At 42.4% G+C, this 19,161-nt stretch overlaps 1 protein-coding gene across 1 annotated transcript; it reads left to right on the top strand.

Moving 5' to 3' along the window:
• Positions 1–1,324: 1,324 nt before the first annotated feature.
• Positions 1,325–18,254, top strand: LOC114668888 (zinc finger protein OZF-like). The gene is made up of 4 exons (XM_028824902.2): positions 1,325–1,415; positions 1,807–1,991; positions 2,950–3,365; positions 15,419–18,254. The coding sequence occupies exons 3-4, from the start codon at positions 2,984–2,986 to the stop codon at positions 16,363–16,365; spliced, it is 1,329 nt and encodes a 442-aa protein (XP_028680735.2). The 5' UTR covers positions 1,325–1,415; positions 1,807–1,991; positions 2,950–2,983; the 3' UTR covers positions 16,366–18,254.
• Positions 18,255–19,161: the final 907 nt, after the last annotated feature.

The following is a 19,161-nucleotide window of genomic DNA, read 5'->3' as shown; positions in this document are numbered from 1 at the left end:
ATGATGCTTTGCGCATTATCGCGGAGTCGGACTCTGATTTTTCAGAAACGGATTTTATTGACAGTGATCAGGAGATCGAACAAGAGAGTGAGAAGCCGGCATCAGCTGATCGGACACCTGCCGATGCCGCGCCAGCTGATCCGCTGCCAGCTGAGCGCATTCGCACAGCCAATGCACCTATGGCAAGGTTCGCGTGGGAGGAATACACAGACATTGATCCGTGGGAGCCAAACTGGCTACCGGACTTCACAAGACGGCATGGCTTACTGTTGGACACGACAGATCACCAGTTGTTGAACTACTTCAGGCTGCTCTCTCCTGATGCTGCATTTCAGCTACTGTCAGACGAGACAAACAGGTAGGCAGAGCAATTTTTTGAATCGCGGGCTGCGCTTGCACCGCATTCTCATTTTTCAAAGTGGAAACCCACAACGAAAGACGAGATGAAGTGCGCTGTGGCATTACAAATAGAGATGGGACAGAACTGGTGATATAACTTCAGGGAGCATTGGTCCAAACGTGCTTTGTCCCCTGGTGGCTTTGGACAGGTTATGCAGCGTGGTGATAGATATGTGCTGCTGCAAAGTTTTATTCACTTCTGTAATAAACAGAAGCAAATCCCATGGGGTGAGCCAGGCTATAACGCCATACATAAAGTTCATAAAGTTTCAGAAGATGAAAAGAGGTGACAATCCGGTTTTCATGCGGGCAGAAAACTTGGTGGCAGTGGCATGGCACGATGGCAAATGGGTGACTTGTCTCTCTACAGTACACACTAACAATATATGTTAGAAAATGCAGCAACAGACAATTGAAAAATAGGCACCAAAGCAACACGTATTGTAAGGAGTGCAATGTGGCAATGACTGAAATTGGCTGCTTTGAGCGAGATCAGACTTTACTGTGTAACATGTATGTGATATGTATGTGAAATCATAGAGTATGCAGGCTCATACAACATGCAAGACAGTAACATTTGTCAAAAGGAAATATTTTTTGCTGATTTCAATTGCTTTGTGTTCTTTTTTTTTAAAAAAAGTTCGTTTTTGGAAAAATATTCAGCCCTGGGAGAAAAGAAACAAAAAAAAATTAGCCCTAAAAGAGTTAAAATTGTCCAAAATGTTTTCAGGGCAAGATCCAACCTGCGAACGCTGCAATCAAGTTCCAGCCTCACTGGGTCACATGTTTTGGGCCTGCACCAAATTAACATTATTTTGGACCAAAATCTTTAATTGCCTTTCAGACAGCCTTGGTGTCCCAATCCCTCCTAACCCATTAACAGCTGTGTTCGGTGTTCTTCCAGATGGGCTTAAAGTGGAGAAGGACAAGCAAATGGTGATCACCTTCACAACGCTATTGGCACGCAGACTTGTTTGGCTAAAGTAGAAGAATCCTAACTCTCCTCTTTTAAGTCAGTGAGTAACTGATGTTTTATATTATTTGAAATTGGAAAAAATCAAATCACTTAGAGGATCTGTGCAGAACTTTTTCAAAACCTGTCAGGATCTAATCAATAACATTTTAGAATTAGCATTTAAATTGAGGAAGCAGGTTCTCTCTCCTATTTTACTCCATTTATCTTTATTCATTTTAATCTATCTATTTACTTATTTTTACTAGCTTAAAGTTTTACTCTGTTGGCCTAGCTCTCTTTCTCAGGGGTGGGGCTTGATTTGTTTCAAACCTTTTTTTTTTTTTTGGAAAACTTGAGTTATGTGTATGGAATGTTATTTGATTTGAATAAAATCAATAAAATCTAACCAGCTGAGGCAAATTTCAAAACTCAAATCTGTTCTTTCACCGTAGGACTTGGAAACAGTCGTTGATGCCTTTATCACATCTCGGCAATTCTTTATATGTGGGACAGCCCAAATCTGCTCTGTCACGCCTTCAGCTGGTTCAGCACGCAGCAGCGAGATATTTTAATTGAGTGGGTCTGGATATAAAGGATCACATCTCCCCCTGTATTAGCATCTCTCTACTGGCTACCGGTGAGATTTCATATTGTTTTAAAATTTTGTTGTTTGTAAAGCCTTCTATGGTTTCACTCCAAAATACACCTGTGACCCTCCAGGCCTGGAGTTCGACACCCCTGAAGTAGAGGATGTCACTTCCCATATGAAAGGAATGCAGTCCGCTAAGGAAGAAGAGCCTGCTCTGCCCTTTTCTTATCACGTTCCTCTGCATTATGACACCAGTCCGGCTTGTCATTGATGTGGACCCCCTCTATATCCACACCCGGAGTAGTGACCGGACACAGAAGCTCTTTGGTGTGGTGAAAGTCAGTAAGCAGTTCCTTGGTTGTGCTGATGTTAAGTTGCAGACTGTTCTTTCAGCACCAAGAAACAAAGTTCTCACCCCCCTTATCAATACCCCCCCATAAGTGCAGAATCATCTGAGAATTTCTGCAGGTGACATGAGCTGGTGTTACGTTTATAGTCTCTGGTGTCACAGAGTGAAGAGAACAGGAGACAGGCCTGCTGCTTGTGGTACTCCAGTGTCACTCACATCCATGTCACAGACAGTCCTGGACTGAGCAGGTGACAGAGGTCAGCACAGGCTTTTAGAACTCAAGGATGGACACCATCTGGTCCCGTGTCTAGCTTCCTGAGTTGAGTCCTCTCTTGGTCATCACTTATGGACAGTCTACACTGGTGGTCAGAGGTGGACTCATCGCTGTCTATTCCAGTTGACGTGGTGGGAGTTGTTGATGTAGTAGGGGTGGTGGGATTGGACTGGTCATTGAAAGAAGGTGGCAGTGGGATTGAAAATCTCTTAGAATTGGTTCAGGGGATTAGCTTTGCACACATTTCCTTCTAGCTCCTGAGTCCTGAATGGCTCCAGTCCGTCATAGACCTCTTTCATGTTATTCATTTCTTTCCTTCAGCACTAGCTGTTCCTCCTTTCAGAGCCCCCTTTTGATGAAATTCAAACCCGTTCTTTCCACAGAGAGAGAAAAGCTGCTGCTTGGTGTACCATCTAGATGAATGTGAAAAAAGAAACGCATGAGGCTGACGTGAAGATCATGGAGCAAAGGGCCATAAACATTAAGGAGGAGGACTGTAAGTGGGAGCCTGTCCAACCGAACCAGGAGGATCTCTGCATTAAGGCTGATATCTGTGAAATGGGCATTAAGGAAGAGGCTGAAGAGAAGTCTGTCAGCATTGAGAGAGGCAAACGTAAAAGAGGGGAGAGTGTCCAGGAAAACGACCTTCGTTATGGCGAAGTGAGCGGGTGTTCATCGCCGGAGCCTTCTGTCAGCGTGAAGTCTGAATCGCCACAGTCAGACACAAAGATGACTGAGGAAATGTCATCTGTTGAAACTCAGGAAGATCAGCCGCCACCTTCAGATCAGTCTGGAGAAAGTAAGTATAAAATGAAAGTAAGTTTGAGGGTTGGGCGGGTTACGGGCCTGGGAGAGTAGGGAGGACTTGGGCTCTTCATGAGAATCTTAGAAATGCAGTGACGTTGTTGTGTTTTATTGCGCGCTTTAATGTAATGTGAGAGTTTGTCGCTTGTGAACGTTGTAAGGCTTAGCAGGTTTCAGTTCTTACATTAGGCAGTAAGAGCTGGAAATTTGTGCAAACCCTCTAACCCTGTCCTCGGTAAGGACTGCTGTGCAAAAGGACTTTTTCAAGCTGGAACTCTGTGGTAATTTTTTTTGTTTTGGACCACATTGATTTTCTCATGAAGTCCATTCTTGTGGGTTTCCTTCCTTGGTGACACATGAACCGAAACTTTGGCAAGTTCTATAGAGATTTCTGCAGATCTTCAACTGCACGGCGCCAACAAACACAAACAAACTGAAGTTCTTCTCGTCATTCCTGCACACATCACTTAATCACTCGCAGTCGTCCACTCTGTGACTCCCCTGTCTTTACTAACCGGTTGACGCGCATTTGGCTCCAATGACCACCAATGGCCTGGAATCCCTCCTTTCCAAACATTTTTTTTTCAATTTGGTGATATTCCTAGGATTCCTTGCATGTTCGGCTAGCTGCCTTCAGGTTAGGCTGCCGCATTTGCGTTTTTGTTGAGCTCTGCACTCTTGTTTCCTGCTGTTTAAGCCTTTGCGATAATCTCTTCAAGTGTTTTGGCTCATGGTCTTGTTCAACCACGCAACTAAGCTTCCACTGCCCTGACATTCTCTTGACAACATTTTGTATTTGGTGTTCTCTTGATGATAGCAGGCTGTCCAGGCCCTGAAGATACAAAGCAGCCACAAACCGTGGTGTTCCCTCCACCCTGAGTTTTTGGTATTTATTTTGGACCTACAAACGTCTCATTCATCCATTCACTTGTGTACGGTGGAGCAGCCAGATGGTCTTTTGCAGTGATGTTTATTTTACAGAGCAGAGTTTTCCTCGGTGGTCTTTTTCCATGGAACACCATTCTTCTGGTTTCCGTCCAATGGATGGATGAACAGGAATCTTGTCAAGTTCTAAGAGATTTCTGAAGTTGCTGTACTCCTCTCCTTAGGGTCCTTTTTCTCTTATGTGCCGTAATCCCTGCAGGAAGCCCACTCCAGTACCAGATTTGCTCCGTTTGTCAACTGTTTGTCATCTGGTGAATTGATGAACACCACACCATTTCATTGTTGTGTAGTCAAACTTTCCACAGAGGTCCCCAGATATTTCATTGTCCTTATAAATGGGTCGTTCTTGCGAAAAGCTGACTGTGTCATCACCTTTGTGCCTTTCTGGAAGGGCAGACCCCACCTGCTCTCATTGTTCATTAGTTGTTGCTAAGTCCAGATGGTGACTGTTGAATCGACACGAACAGTCTAATGGTTTGACTAAGGTGAGGCCACAGTGTCAACAAGTACAGAGTTGAAAGATTGTTTTATCAAGAATGACCAGCTGTATCACAGTCTGGTATGGAAACTGCCATGCCTCCGACCGCAAAGCCCTTCAGAGGATTGTGCGGACCGCTGAGTGCATCATTGGCAGCTCTCTACCCAGTCTGCAGGAGATCTACACCTCACGCTGCCTTCATAAAGCCACTAGCATCATGGCTGACCCCCACCACCCCTCCCACCAATTGTTTACTCCTCTTCCATCTGGAAGACGACTCTGCAGCATCAGGAGCAGGTCTGCGAGATTGTGCAATAGTTTCTTTCCCCAAGCAGTCCGGCTCCTGAACACCATGCTGCCCTCCTCCACACTGGACTCTTTACTCCACACACTCTCTGGATTACAGAATACTACTTAATACTGTATATGTTTTTTAGTTTATATATATATATATATCTTGTGTACTGCACCTTTTGACTCTGGAGGACGATATTTCGTCCCACTGTGTACTGTAAGTATATTGTTAGGATGACAATAAAGCTCTACTACTACTACTACTACTATATGTTACCTCAAAGTAAAAAAACAAACCATGTTTCTATGCAGAATGGAGATCACAACGTTTTTGACAGAATAGGTGGCCAATTCCAGATAACAGCAACAACATCAAAAACAATCTTCTGTCACTCGTGTCACATAATCCACATGTCAAGTCATTCAGCCATATGCTCAAAATGTCAATGCATTTTTCGCTAAAATATTGTTACATCAACACTTCTGTAAAATCTGAGCAGTGCAAGAACAGAAAGCACATTTAAAGGAGATTGAGCTTGACCACCTCCATCTCGATCGGTGAAGGGAGTGATGGACTTTCAGTGTCTGTGAAGTCATCTGCTGGAAAGTGAGGTTCCTGTAGCCTCCGAGAACTGGCCATGATGCAGAAGTGTAGTTGTTGTCGGTGGCTCGAATGCTTCTTTCTGAATTTAGTTCATTGTGAAAAGTAGTTTTAATGGAGGTATGCTTGTATTTTCTGATAGGGGCGGCTAGCTCTCTAGTTGGAATAAGTTCTTTTCAATTGCGGTGTTTTAAGTAACCTGAAACTATATAGATATAAAATTAAAAGGTGATATCCCTCCCATAGTGATACGGTGGTATAAAATCACTTGGCTTTCTTTACTGACGATTTACGTGGCATAACAAATGAGGGAAGCCATGACAAGACTTTATCAAGGTGGGATCTCGATGTATACAGTCTGCCATTTTTCATTGCTGCGATGGAAGGATTTTCAGGACGGATGACTTATCACCCATCAAAGTATTTAGCTGCTGTCCAAGTCTTACATATTGTTTCCTCCATGTGCAGGCCTTTACTTAGGTTCCAAACAAGGCAAGAGAGAGGATTCCATTTCATCTCCAACATACAGAAGTAGTACATGGCCCATTTTTGTGGTTGTCCCCTTCTCTCTTCAAATGCTTGCCCAGCAGTTCTAAATGCTGAGAGCCCATGTGTGCTAACTTTGGCCTGGCCTGTACATGTGAGTGGATTTATAAAATAATTTTGTACAGAGCACAGTGACATTAAACTTTATTATTCTGATTACAGCTGGATGAGAATAAATATAGCTTAAACCAAATAAAAAGATCCCCACCCAAAAAAATGATCTGCAACCATCACCGGTCATGAATCTCCTGTGCGTCTTTTAGAACTTGCCCCCAGTGACTTGGGATTTGAGTTTCATGTATGAACAAATAAATCCTAGTGAATTTGTTCATTCATTCAGCCTTCCTGAATTGGCCATAATGCCTCCAACACTTCTCTCGGATTCAAGTTTATTGTGCAAAGTAAGCATAGTAGAAGGATGGATGCGAAGAATAAAACCGAATAAAAAGATCTGTAATTTGTCCCCGTTTATCCGAGATTTGAGTTTCAAGCCTGAACTAGTAAATCCCAGCTAATTTCCAGGATGGCGATATCTGTCATTTCCTGGGTTGGTTGTGCCGTGATCTTGTGTTTTGTAGGCCTTTTTTCTTGCGGTTTTATTTTTCAGTTGTTTTGCTTCCTGTCTTTTTTGTGACTTCATAATGCCACCATTTTGTTTTCAGTTTCAGTAACAACTACCAACGTTCTGTGTCTTTCATGGCTGTAGCCGTATTCTTTAACTTCTTTGCTTATTGCTGGTCACATGACATGGAAGTCACATGACCTATCGCTTCATTGCTTATGAAAGAGGGTGACATCATGACTTCAGGATATTTCTGGAAAGATCTTTTAGTTGTAAGTCACCGTTTGTGTGAGATTCAGTGCTTACAAGTGTGTGTGTGTGTGTACGTGATTCAATACAGTACTTGCACGAGCGGTTTTAATAAAGCTATACACAAATCATGTTTAGTTACGAAAGGTACTTTATTCATGGACAGGTATCACATTCCAATGGTCCTTCCATGTTCACTAAGAAAGCCCATTGTCCATTTTTACATTTGCATACATTGTCGGGTTGGTTGTGTTCTGTTGATACAAGGCAGGATGGATCCATGCTTTTATGTTGTTGATGTCAAATTCTGGCCCTACCATCCAAATGTTGCAACAGAAATCAAGACTCATCAGACAAAGCAACATTTTTCAGTCAAGTATTATCCAAGTTTGGTGAGCCTGTGTGAATTGTCAGTTGCCTGTTCTTAGCCGACAGGAGTGGCACCCGGTGTGGTCTCCTGCTGCTGTGCCCCACCTGCTTCAAGGCTCGACATGTCGTGCGTTCAGAGCTGCTCTTCTGCACACCTCGGTTGTAACGAGTGCTTATTTGAGTTACTGTTAAATTTCTATCAGCTCGGACCAGTCTGGCCATTCTCCTCTGACATCAACAAGGCATTTTTATCCAGAGAACTGCCTCTCACTGGATATTTTCCATTTTTCGGACTGTTCTTTGTAAATTCTAGAGATGGTTGTGTGTGAAAATCCCAGCAGATTAGCAGTTTCTGACATACTCGGAGCAGCCTGTCTGGTAGCAATGACCAGGCCACGTTCAGAGTCACTTCAGTCGCCTTTCTTCTCCATTGTGATGCTCAGTTTGAACTTCAGCAGATCATCTTCACAAGGTCTACAGGCTGACATGCATTGAGCTACTGTCATGTGATTGGCTGATTAGATATTTGTGTTAACAAGCAGTTGAACAGGTGTACCTAATAAAGTGGCCGGTGAGCGTGTGTGTACATACATAAAATTGTAAGGGTTATCTGAATAGACCTCGTTCAAAACATCAGTAGTGGAGACCACTGCAAAGGAGCTCTAGCCAGATACACGTTGGTGCCTGTCATGATGGCAGCCTGAGGACTTCAAGGTTAAGGGAGGCTGTCCGGTTGGAAAAACAGCCCTGCCATGTAACATTAGCAGGAGAATCTCCTGATGGGACTAAAATGAACTGAAAATGGTGGCAGCCAGCTGTCTTTGATTAATGTAAAAATCTACAAAAAGAGTTGCTTGTGTTGATGGAACAGATAAGTAACTGTGTTCATTTTTCCTTTCTAGTTCCATTTAATTTGTTTTTGTATTGTACTTTTTATTGAGTAGAGTTTTGGAGGATGTGCAACTGAATGAACAAATTCTGGGCAGGTATAAAAATTGTCCAAATGTACACAACATGACCCACATGTTCATAGCCCTGAAGCAGCTCCAGCACAACCTGACTTGTCAAGGGACATTTCTCTTTTTGAAAGAAATACTTTCCTGTATATGTGATTACTTTCAGGCAGAAGCCAGTGTTTGCTTCTGCCAGTACAAAATCCTTTATGCCATACTTTGTGGGCTTGTCTGGCATATCCATATTACTAACCGAGAATGCTAAACCGGATGATGGACGCAGGCACATCCGTCCATGGGCCGTAGCTGCAAAAAGACGTACTGCGCCGGCGCAACAAACAGTCCGCGAGAGTCGGCTGAGGACCCGAGAAAGGCGGACAAAAGAGGGCAAGAGAGGCGGATGAGGGTCCGCGAGAGACGCAGGCGCAAAAAGAGTCCGACAAGAGCACAGAAAACAGGAGTGAGCACATGCAGAAAGGAGTCACAAAAATGAGGCCCAACAAGCAACAAAATAAGGAAAAAAAACATTAAAGAGTACTCAAACGAGGGGAAAGCACGAAACACATTGCACACGAAACTAAACACACCAAAAAAAAAAGAACAGACGAGCGCACAATAGCAAGGCACGACCATACCTCCCCCCCCCCCCCCCCCCCCCCCCCCCCCCCGCCCTACAGGCACGGGACGGGACACACACCAAGAGGGGGATTCAAACAAGACACAGGAACACAAAAAGAAACAAAACGCTCGCGCAACAACGATCCCCCCCCCACACATCCATAAGAAAAAATGTCTCGACTCCAAAAACGCAAAGCTCAACTAAAGCTTCTAACTAACGATGTACCTAAAAGTAAAAACTTTATGAACTGCATTAGATCCTACAATAGTTCATTTGCTTTTGCATATACCGGAGTAAATATCAGGCCACCAAAAGGCAATGGCCCATACTGCTTTCGCATATGTGCACAAATACTGCATCGCATTGGAACAGTGCACCCTGAAACAAATCAACAACGCAAATATGCACAAATCTACATCCTGGATCCACATGACGCAATCTATCAATCTAAGTGCTGCATCGCAACAGGCACGGATTCAAAACGAAACACCTCCCGTCTCAGACATACGTTAATGGCAGCGAAGGCTACAACGGGCTTCTCACACAGCACAGGCAAATCGATTACAGCTCCAAAACAACACGTCCCAAATACTACACATGCAACAACGCGCCTCTCAAACGGCACAAGCAAAACATACACCAGGAAAATTCATTCGGATTAATGAATGTCATTTGCAATCATTGTCATTCAGTTCACTTCCCTGAAGAAACAACTGGCAATACAAGTTATACATTTACACGTTGTTGTCAAAAGGGTCAAATTAGACTGCCTTCTTTACATTCATATACTGAATATCTACAGAAGCTTATAACTGACGATGTACCTGAAAGTTAAATCTTTATCAACTGCATTAGATCCTACAAATCGGTATCCACTATGAACATTAACGGTGGCACTGCACGTGACATCCGTCTTGAAAAAATGTTGTTTATTGATGAATGTTCAATGGCATGAAGTCACTTACTCAACACCATTCATAAACTTCTACAAACGTTTATGAATAATAATATTCGATTTGGAGGAAAGGTACTTTTATGAGGAGGAGATTTTAGACAGTGATTAGCTATTCTTCCAGATGCCATGCACTCAGCTATTGTTCAGTGCACCTTAAAATACGCAGACAATTGGCATTACTTTCAAAAGATACAGTTAGTAAAAAAGATACGATGTCCAGAACCAGATCATAACAATTGCTTATTACAACTGAGAGATGGTACACTCACCAATACAGATGGACTTCAGCCACATATTATTACAATTCCTCAAGCCTTTATCTGCGACGACTTAGTTACAGAGACATTTGGAACAGCAATCTCATTAGACCAAATGCCCCTTTTAACACAACGCACTATATTATGTCCAAAAAATATTAATGTGGAAAACATAAATACCCAAGTCATTCCATTACTTCCTGGAGAGACACAACTCTTTCTAAGCTCTGACAAACTTGACTCTGATCACAACAATAACCATCTTAAATGACCTTACAAGTTCTGAGCTGGAATTACCTTTTACACTTAAACGGCGTGTACAAAGAAATTTTCAAATAAACCTTTACACTGTGCCACACACTTTATTGTTTGCTTTCTATTTGCATCATCTACACCGTCACACTATTCTATATCTCATTCATACATCACGCTCTTTGTCATTCCCAACACCAGGGGTTGGCGAGCGAAGCCCACCCCACAGACCCTACAAGCAACGGACGGGACACACACAAAGAGGGGGATTCAAACAAGACACAGGAACACAAAAAGAAAGAAGACGCTCGTGCAACAACAATCCTCACCCCCCCCCCCCCCACACACACACACACACACATCCATAAGAAGTGACACCCAAAGCCACATATTCTAAAGTGAACGTCAACACCTTCACACTAGACAGCATAGGTGTCAGCATAGGTGGATCTCCTTACAATAAAGCACTATTAACCGTTCAACTGCAGAAAAGGAAACATATTAACAGTGACTGCGATCCTCCGGAGTGGCAGCAAATCTGTTAATAAATGGTCGTACATGTCACTCAATATTCAAAATACCGGTCCCAATCACAGAGACATCAGTATCCACTATGAACATTCACAGTAGCAATGCCCGAGACATCCGTCTTGCAAAACTGATAATTATTGATGAATGTACAATGGCATCCAGTCACTTACTCAACACCATTGATAAACTTCTACAAACGTTGATGAATAATAATATTCCCTTTGGAGGAAAAGTTCTTTTATTAGGAGGAGATTTTAGACAATGCTTAGCTATTGTTCCACATGCCATGCGCTCAGCTATTGTTCAGTGCACCTTAAAATACGCAGACAATTGGCATTGCTTTAAAACAATACAGTTGGTACAAAACATGCGATGTCCAGATCCAGAATATAACAGTTGGCTAATACAACTGGGAAATGGTACACTCACAAATACAGATGGACTTCACCCAGATATTATTTCCATTCCACAATCCTTTATCTCAGACGACTTAGTAAAAGAGATATTTGGAACAGCAATCACATTAGACCAAATACCCCTGTTAACACAACGCACTATATTATGTCCAAAAAATATTAATGTTAATCACATTAATAACCAAGTCATTTCATTACTTCCTGGAGAGACACAGATCTTTCTAAGCTCAGACAAAGTTGACTCTGATGACGACAATGAACATATAAATTTCCCCTTAGAATATTTGAACACTATTAACCCTGCCGGATTACCACAACACGACCTTGCCCTTAAAAACGGAACAATAATCATGCTATTAAGAAACCTTAACACAAAACAGGGTTTATGCAATGGCACACGGTTAGTCGTCAACACCATGACACGCAATGTTATTCAAGCGACAGTTCTTACAGGATCACATGCTAACAATACTGTTCTCATTCCTAGAATTGACCTTACAAGTTCTGAGCTAGAATTACCTTTTACATTGAAACGCCGACAGTTCCCCATTAAACCTACATTTGCCATGACCATCAACAAATCACAAGGACAAACCATGGACAAGGTTGGCATCTACCTCTCTGAACCCGTTTTTGGACATGGACAACTTTATGTTGCCTTCTCACGTGTTCGCCGTTCATCTGACGTTAAAGTTAAAATTATAAATAATCCATGCCAAGGAAGAGTCATTCAAGGACGACACCATCTTTACTGCTAATGTTGTATACAAAGAAATATTCCAATAAAACATTAATATATGACAAACACTCTATTTGTTATTTCTATGGGCATCATCCAAAGCTGCACACTATTCTATATCTAATTCATACATCTGACTCTTTCTCATGTCCCAACGCCAGGGGTTGGCGAGCGAAGCGAGCAGGGGGCGGAGCCCCCTAGTATTGTTAGAAAAAAGGCGTCCCGTATAAATGGCGTTATAGCCTGGCTCACCCCTTGGGATTTGCTTCTGGTTATCACAGAAGTGAATAAAACTTTGCAGCATCACATACCTATCATCAAGTGGCCTAACCTGTCCAAGCCACCAGGGACAAAGCACGTTTGGACCAATGGTCTCTGAAGTTATATCACCAGTTCTGTCCCATCTCTATTTGTAATGCCACAACGCCCTTCATCTCGTCTTTCGTTGTGGGTTTCCACTTTGAGAAACGAGAATGCGGTGCAAGCGCAGCCCACGATTCAAAAAATTTCTCTGCCTACCTGTTTGTCTCGTCTGACAGTAGCTGAAAAGCAGCATCAGGAGAGAGCAGCCTGAAGTAGTCCAGCAGCTGGTGATCTGTCGTGTCCAACAGCAAGCCATGCCGTCTTGTGAAGTCCGGTAGCCAGATCAACTCTCAACGGATCAATGTGTGGGTTTTCCTCCCACACAAACCTTGCCGTAGGTGCGTCGGCTGCGTGAATGCGCTCAGCTGGCAGCCAATCAGCTGGCACGGCATCGGCTGGTGTCCAATCAGCTGATGCCAGCTTCTCACTCTCTTGCTCGATCTCCTGATCACCGTCAACAAAATCCGATTCTGAAAAATCAGAGTCAGACTCGGCAATAATGCGCATAACATTGTCTGCTGAGTATTTTCATTTCTGCACTTGCTTTGCTCCCTCGTGACATGTCAATGCCATCTTGCCTTTGTTTACATTTGTTTACATTTTGTAACTCACGCACACACAAGGATTAGTTGCCGAGTCAACGAGTCTAGCATTCCTCCAAGCAGAGAGGGAATGCCTGTGACGGTGAGTTTTGCCGCCATTAACAGCTGATTGTCACCCTCTACCCCTGGATGTCGACTTTTGTCGACATTCGCCCTCAACCCCTCCTGTCGACAAAAGTCGACACCCGCCCTAAAAGAGTTAAATACACAGTAAAATGGAAAAAATGTCACTTATCATGTCACTACCATAAATAAATCATAACCGTACACATCCATTAACATTACAATGGCACCTATAAATGGCACTGGTGTGTCACAGAGCTGAAAGTTCTGGTGTCTCTTGCCATCCTCTTCAAAGCAGACACAAATAACTGCACCAATTCTCTGTTTTCTCATCTTCTGATTTTCTCCAAGATCATTGCAGCTCCTGTGGGTGTGTGCATTAATACGTCACATTGTTCATTTCTCAATTTTGCTTTGTTGATTAAGTAATTCTTTTTGAAATGTGTATTCAAAATGTGACCAATTATCTTCTCAACTGGGTTTACCACACGTGATCTGTTTAGTTTACTGTTTCAGCTTCTAAGCTACTGTGATTGTCCTCAGTTGATGAGTAGTTAATTATTATGTTGACTTGTCTTTGCTTGTGCAAATTTAGTCTTATAACTGCTCATGCTTTTCAAAGGCCCTTAACCTGAAAATTGCTCCAATGGTGCTATACACCCTCAAAGGTGCTCTGACCCTCAAAGGTCATGTGAAAAGACCGTTTCCCCTCAGGGATTAACAAAGTGTATAAGAGGAGGTTTATGGATGTGGTGTGAGGGGACATGGTGGGTGTGACAGAGCAAGATGATAAGTACAGAAGGATATGGAAAAAGATGACCTGCTGTGGCAACCCCTAACAGGAGCAGCCAAAAGAAAAAGAAGATATACAGGGTGAGCCAAAATGAAGTACCTTTTTTCTCAATGTCATTGTGCGAGGTACAGGCAGTCGAGTGGGTTGGGGTGGGGGATATTTTGATAGGCGATCCATTGTTGTTTTCAGTCAACAACATTCTTTGGTCCACTGGGCACCATCAAAGCGCCCTTCAAAAACAATGAATCCATCATCACTACGCAATGCACCTTCAACATTCCTCCTAACAGTGATGTCCCAAATCGGAAAGCAACTCTTCAGTGGGTGGGTAAATTTAGACAGACTGGTACAACATTGAATAGAAAATTCTCAGACTCTACGAATGCCCTAAATCATCCAAGCTGTAATGGCATTAGTTTTGCAGTCTTCTAGACGTTCAGCGTGCAAACCTGCTTCTGCCTTAGGCATTTCCAACATGTCTTTGAGGAGGATTTTGCATGAGGACCTTAATTTCCATCCATACAAAATGATTGTAGTGCAGGAACTCCCTGAGAGAGACTTGAAGAGCCGTAGAGAGTTGTGTGCAAACATTCTGCAAACCGTTCATCGAGATGCCATCGTCATGGGCAGCAACGAGACACATTTCAATTTGAATGGTTGCATAAATAAGCAAAACTTTTGCTATTGGGCTGAAACCAACCCTCGTGAACTTCATCAGAGACTCCTGCCCAGTGAGCATACATGTTATAGTTTGGTGCGCCTTTGCAGAATTTAGCATTGTAGGCAGGCCCTTACTTTTTTGAGGAGGGGGAGAACAATAGTCACTGTCAATTCAAAATGTTAAATTGAAATGCTAGAGAACTGGAAGAAATGGATGTGGTGGATGCCTGACCTGCGCAGAGATCCATGTAAGTTTTGTGGGAGATGTTTCCGGTGAAGCTGATCTCCCTGCCCAGCGATGTTGGGTGACCTTCACGTTTGCCTGATCTCGCTCCGTGCAGTTTCTTCTTGTGGGGTTATCTCAAGTCGAAGGTATACACACACCAAATTCAAAACCCTGAAGTTCTCAAGGACACTATTCGCCAAGAAATCGCCGCTATTCCCTTTGAAATGGCTGAACGAGTCATGCGAGTGTTCAGAAATTATCTGGAAGACTGTATCGCTAATGATGAAGACATCATTTTTGAAACACAGTTAAAAAAAATCTATTTTGTATACCCTTTTTTGTGTCGTAATGAAATTTATTTTATCTTGTAGCATTTTTAGAGAAACAACGTTTGAAATGCGGTACTTAATTTTGGCTCACCCTGTATATACATAGATATATAGATTGATATAAAAAAAAAACAATAAGAATTGTTCTTAATTTTTTCCAGGATTTATTATGTTGTCAGTTATTGTCATTAGAAGGGCAGGGGATTGGAAATAACCTTTCCTTTTTTCCTTTTAAACTTGTTACAGGAGACAAACCTCACAGCTGTCCTGAATGTGGCAAACGTTTCTTTTACAAGTGTTATCTTTGGAGACACAAAATAATTCACACTGGAGAGAAGCCGTATTGCTGTTCTGATTGTGGCGAGCAATTCTCTCACAGGACTAATCTTTGGAGACATAAGAAGAAAATTCACACAGTGGAGAAGCCATATTGTTGTTCAGAATGTGGCAAACAATTCTATGAGAAGTGGAATCTCAAGAACCATGTAAGAGTTCACACTGGAGAGAAGCCGTATTGCTGTTCTGAGTGTGGGGGACAGTTTTCACGAAGAGGCAATCTTTTGAGCCACAAAAAAATTCATACGGAAGAGAAGCCATACTTCTGTTTGGAATGTGGCAGGCAATTTTGTGACAACACTACTCTTCAAAAACACAGTAAAATCCACACTGCAGAAAAGCCGTACTGGTGCTTGGAATGTGGGAAAGGATTCTTACGCTCCAACAGTCTTAAGTGCCACATTAGAACTCACACTGGAGAGAAGCCATATTGCTGCTCGGAATGCGGCCGACAATTCTGTGACAGGAGGAATCTCCAGAGCCACATAAAGGTTCACAGTGGAGAGAAGCCGTATTGCTGCTCTGAATGCGGCAAACAATTCTCACGAATGTCCAATCTACAGACACATGCACAAATTCACACGGGAGAGAAGACGTATTGTTGTTCTGAATGTGGGAAACAGTTTTCCCAAAGAAGTGCTCTCTTGAGACACAAAAAAAATCATACGGGAGAGAAGCCGTATTGCTGTTCTGAATGTGGAAAAGTATTTTCCCGTATGGGCCATCTGCAGCGTCATGCAAGAATTCACACTGGGGAGAAACCTTATTATTGTTCTGAATGTGGGAAAGGATTTTCTCAAATGAGTCATCTGCGAAGGCACCTACGAATTCACACTGGAGAGAAGTTCTCAACATAGAAAGGCAAAACATAACCAAGAATCAAGAAATGCAGTCTGAGATGAGCCAGATGTGGAACTGAACACAACATTAGGCCAGTGGTTCTGGGATCAACAGGTCCTATCAACAACAAAATTGCAGGGCCATCTGGATGTCCTACCAATTACCATAAGTCCATGAACTGCAAAAGAGGAGGCATTGTTAGGAACAATGCTGGTGTTACACAGAGTCCTCACTTTAAACAGAAGTAAGAAACAGAAGCCATGTTGATGTTTGGAATGTGGCATAGGATTCTCATGAGCCAACAGTCTTAAGTGCCACATAAGAATTCACGTGGCAGAAAAGCCAAATTGCTGTTCAGAGCGTGGCAAACCATTCACAAAAAGGAGCAGTCCTTGGGGACGCAAATCAACTCATACAGGAGAGAAACAGCATGGCTCTTCTTAATGTGGTGAACAGTTTTCAGAAAATACTCCTCTTCAGAGGCACACACAAATTCACATCGCAGAAAAGCCGTATTGGTGTTCTGATTGTGGCAGGACATTTTTGAAAATGGTGCTATCTTGAGTCCCGCAAAAGCATTCCCTCAACAGAAAATCCCTATTGCTGTTCTGAGCGTGGCAAACTATTTCTGTGTATGCTTCACAGGGGAGAAAGAGAGAGTAGAAGAGAAAAATGAAGATCCTGTGCAGAGTGATGACACGAGATCACACAATGTCCTAGCCAAAATACAACAGTTGAAATTGCAGGATGGCATATTAACATGTGAAGAGCTAAACTGTACAGTGCAAACCGTAAACTCCAAATTCTGGCAGAGGAACAAAAGAAGGTACAAAGAGAAGCATGAAGAAATGGTACAGAACAACATTTTAAGGATAATCTAAAAAGATCCATTAGAATATTAAGTGGGTAGACTCTGAAAGTAACTGTACCACCAAACTTGTCTTCAAGGGGAATTGCTGTCCTCCTGAGTCTTCGCACTTGCATCGTCTGTCTTCTTAACTTTGCTAGGTCAGAGTAGCACTGTCCGACTTAAGCTTGTAGCATTTAAGGGCCATGATGTACTTGAATTTACAAAAAAAATATTGGAGCTGTGACCTCCAATGAGAAATGCACACTGGAGGGACGAATGAACCGGATTGGACACCAGAATCTGCTGCCCGATAAGCTATTAGACCAATAGCAAAATGTTAATGCAGTACACTCTCTTCCTAGATAATGGAGAGAGCATACATCAACTTGATAATGTAAAGGGTACACACGGATAGTTGTAACATATGTCTGTCATAGCTGTTAAGTACATACTGTATATGTCTTACTAGCTGTGTTACCCGAGGAAAATAGGCCTCAGTTGTAAGCCCTTCAGTTAATCAGAAGTGCTGGAAGTGCTGTGTAACTAAATACTTTTCAGTATACAATATTTGTAGGGTGCATTTTTACCAAAGGCTAATATTATTGGCTGGTAGTGCAGTATAGTGGTTAAGGACCTGGACTTCAAACGCTGAGGTTGTAGATTCAAATCCTGTTTCCAACACCACGAGAAAGTCACTTGATCTGCCTATGCTCCAATCTGAGAAACCAACTGAAGTGGAACCAATTGTGTTGTAAATGTTTGTAGTAGTAGGGTGATGTACCGTGTTAGCCATTGTGGATGCATTGTGAAGTCAAGCACAAGGACACCTTCGGCTGGCTGACTGAAGCGATTACAGTGTTCAAGCTTTTCAGGCAACTTGGGCTCCTTCTTCAGTCAAGTTGAGTCAGATAAAGACGTCAGTAAAATAAGAAGTAAGAACAGGTCACTAGAGCTGCTTACGCTCTACACAGTTATCCGTGAGTAAAACATTCCTACATTAGATCGATTCCAGCTTTTCAAAGTGACTTTTGTTGATGGTCATTGTAAAAAAAAAAGTAAATACATTTTGAATTGAAACGGGTAATCAGTGTAGGAATAATGTGAGCATGGGAAAGGCGCTATATAAATAAAATGTAGTATTATTATTATATGGTAATCCTCATTGGATGTTTACGATTTTCGCTAGTTTACGTCATTCACTCACGTTTTTCATCAGTTGTATGTTCAAGCTTGTTTCCCCCCCCACCCCACCCTGATCGACAGACAATAAGGTTCTAACCTCGAAAGACATTTTAACTTTAGTTTATTACAAACAGTAATGATGTTAACAGGCCACACACTTTTGGTGGTCCATACAATGAATTGAATGTTTTTACTTTTACGGTTGTTTTCTTTAGTGCTTGAAGTTGACAACAATAACGGCCAGTACAATGTTTTGGGGGGGGGGGGGGGGGGGGGGTTGAAGCAGGGCACAGGCGAGAACCCTAGCTGACCAAATGGAGCTGGAGGTGTTCGGCTCCCCTAACCCTAACCTAAGTAGACTCAGGAGACACATTAACTCTTTCAGGGCTAATTATTTTTACTTCCTTTCATCCCAGGGCTGAATATTTTTCCAAAAAACTCAGTTTTCTAAAGAGCACACAAAGCAATGTTTTCACACATAAATCAACATAAGATACTTATTAATGGCAGATGTCACTCTGTTTTATGTTCCAGGAGCCCCTACAGTAGGCTTATTCTCATACTTGGTGCATACAGTGGGGCAAAAAAAGTATTTAGTCAGCCACCAATTGTGCAAGTTCTCCCACTTAAAAATCAGACAATGTGATTTTCTGGATTTTTTTTCTCATTTTGTCTCTCATAGTTGAGGTATACCTATGATGAAAATTACAGGCCTCTCTCATCTTTTTAAGTGGGAGAACGTGCACAATTGGTGGCTGACTAAATACTTTTTTGCCCCACT

Source organism: Erpetoichthys calabaricus, chromosome 1 (genome assembly GCF_900747795.2).
Source record: "Erpetoichthys calabaricus chromosome 1, fErpCal1.3, whole genome shotgun sequence".
Classification (NCBI taxonomy): domain Eukaryota; kingdom Metazoa; phylum Chordata; class Cladistia; order Polypteriformes; family Polypteridae; genus Erpetoichthys; species Erpetoichthys calabaricus.
This window is presented reverse-complemented; position numbering and strand designations above follow the sequence as displayed.

Bases quoted from the DNA above. Each gene is read 5' to 3' on its own strand.
- LOC114668888 (XM_028824902.2), top strand. From the start codon at position 2,984: ATGAATGTGAAAAAAGAAACGCATGAGGCTGACGTGAAGATCATGGAG. The intron at 3,366-15,418 runs GTAAGTATAAAA...AACTTGTTACAG, and splicing joins TTCAGATCAGTCTGGAGAAA to GAGACAAACCTCACAGCTGT.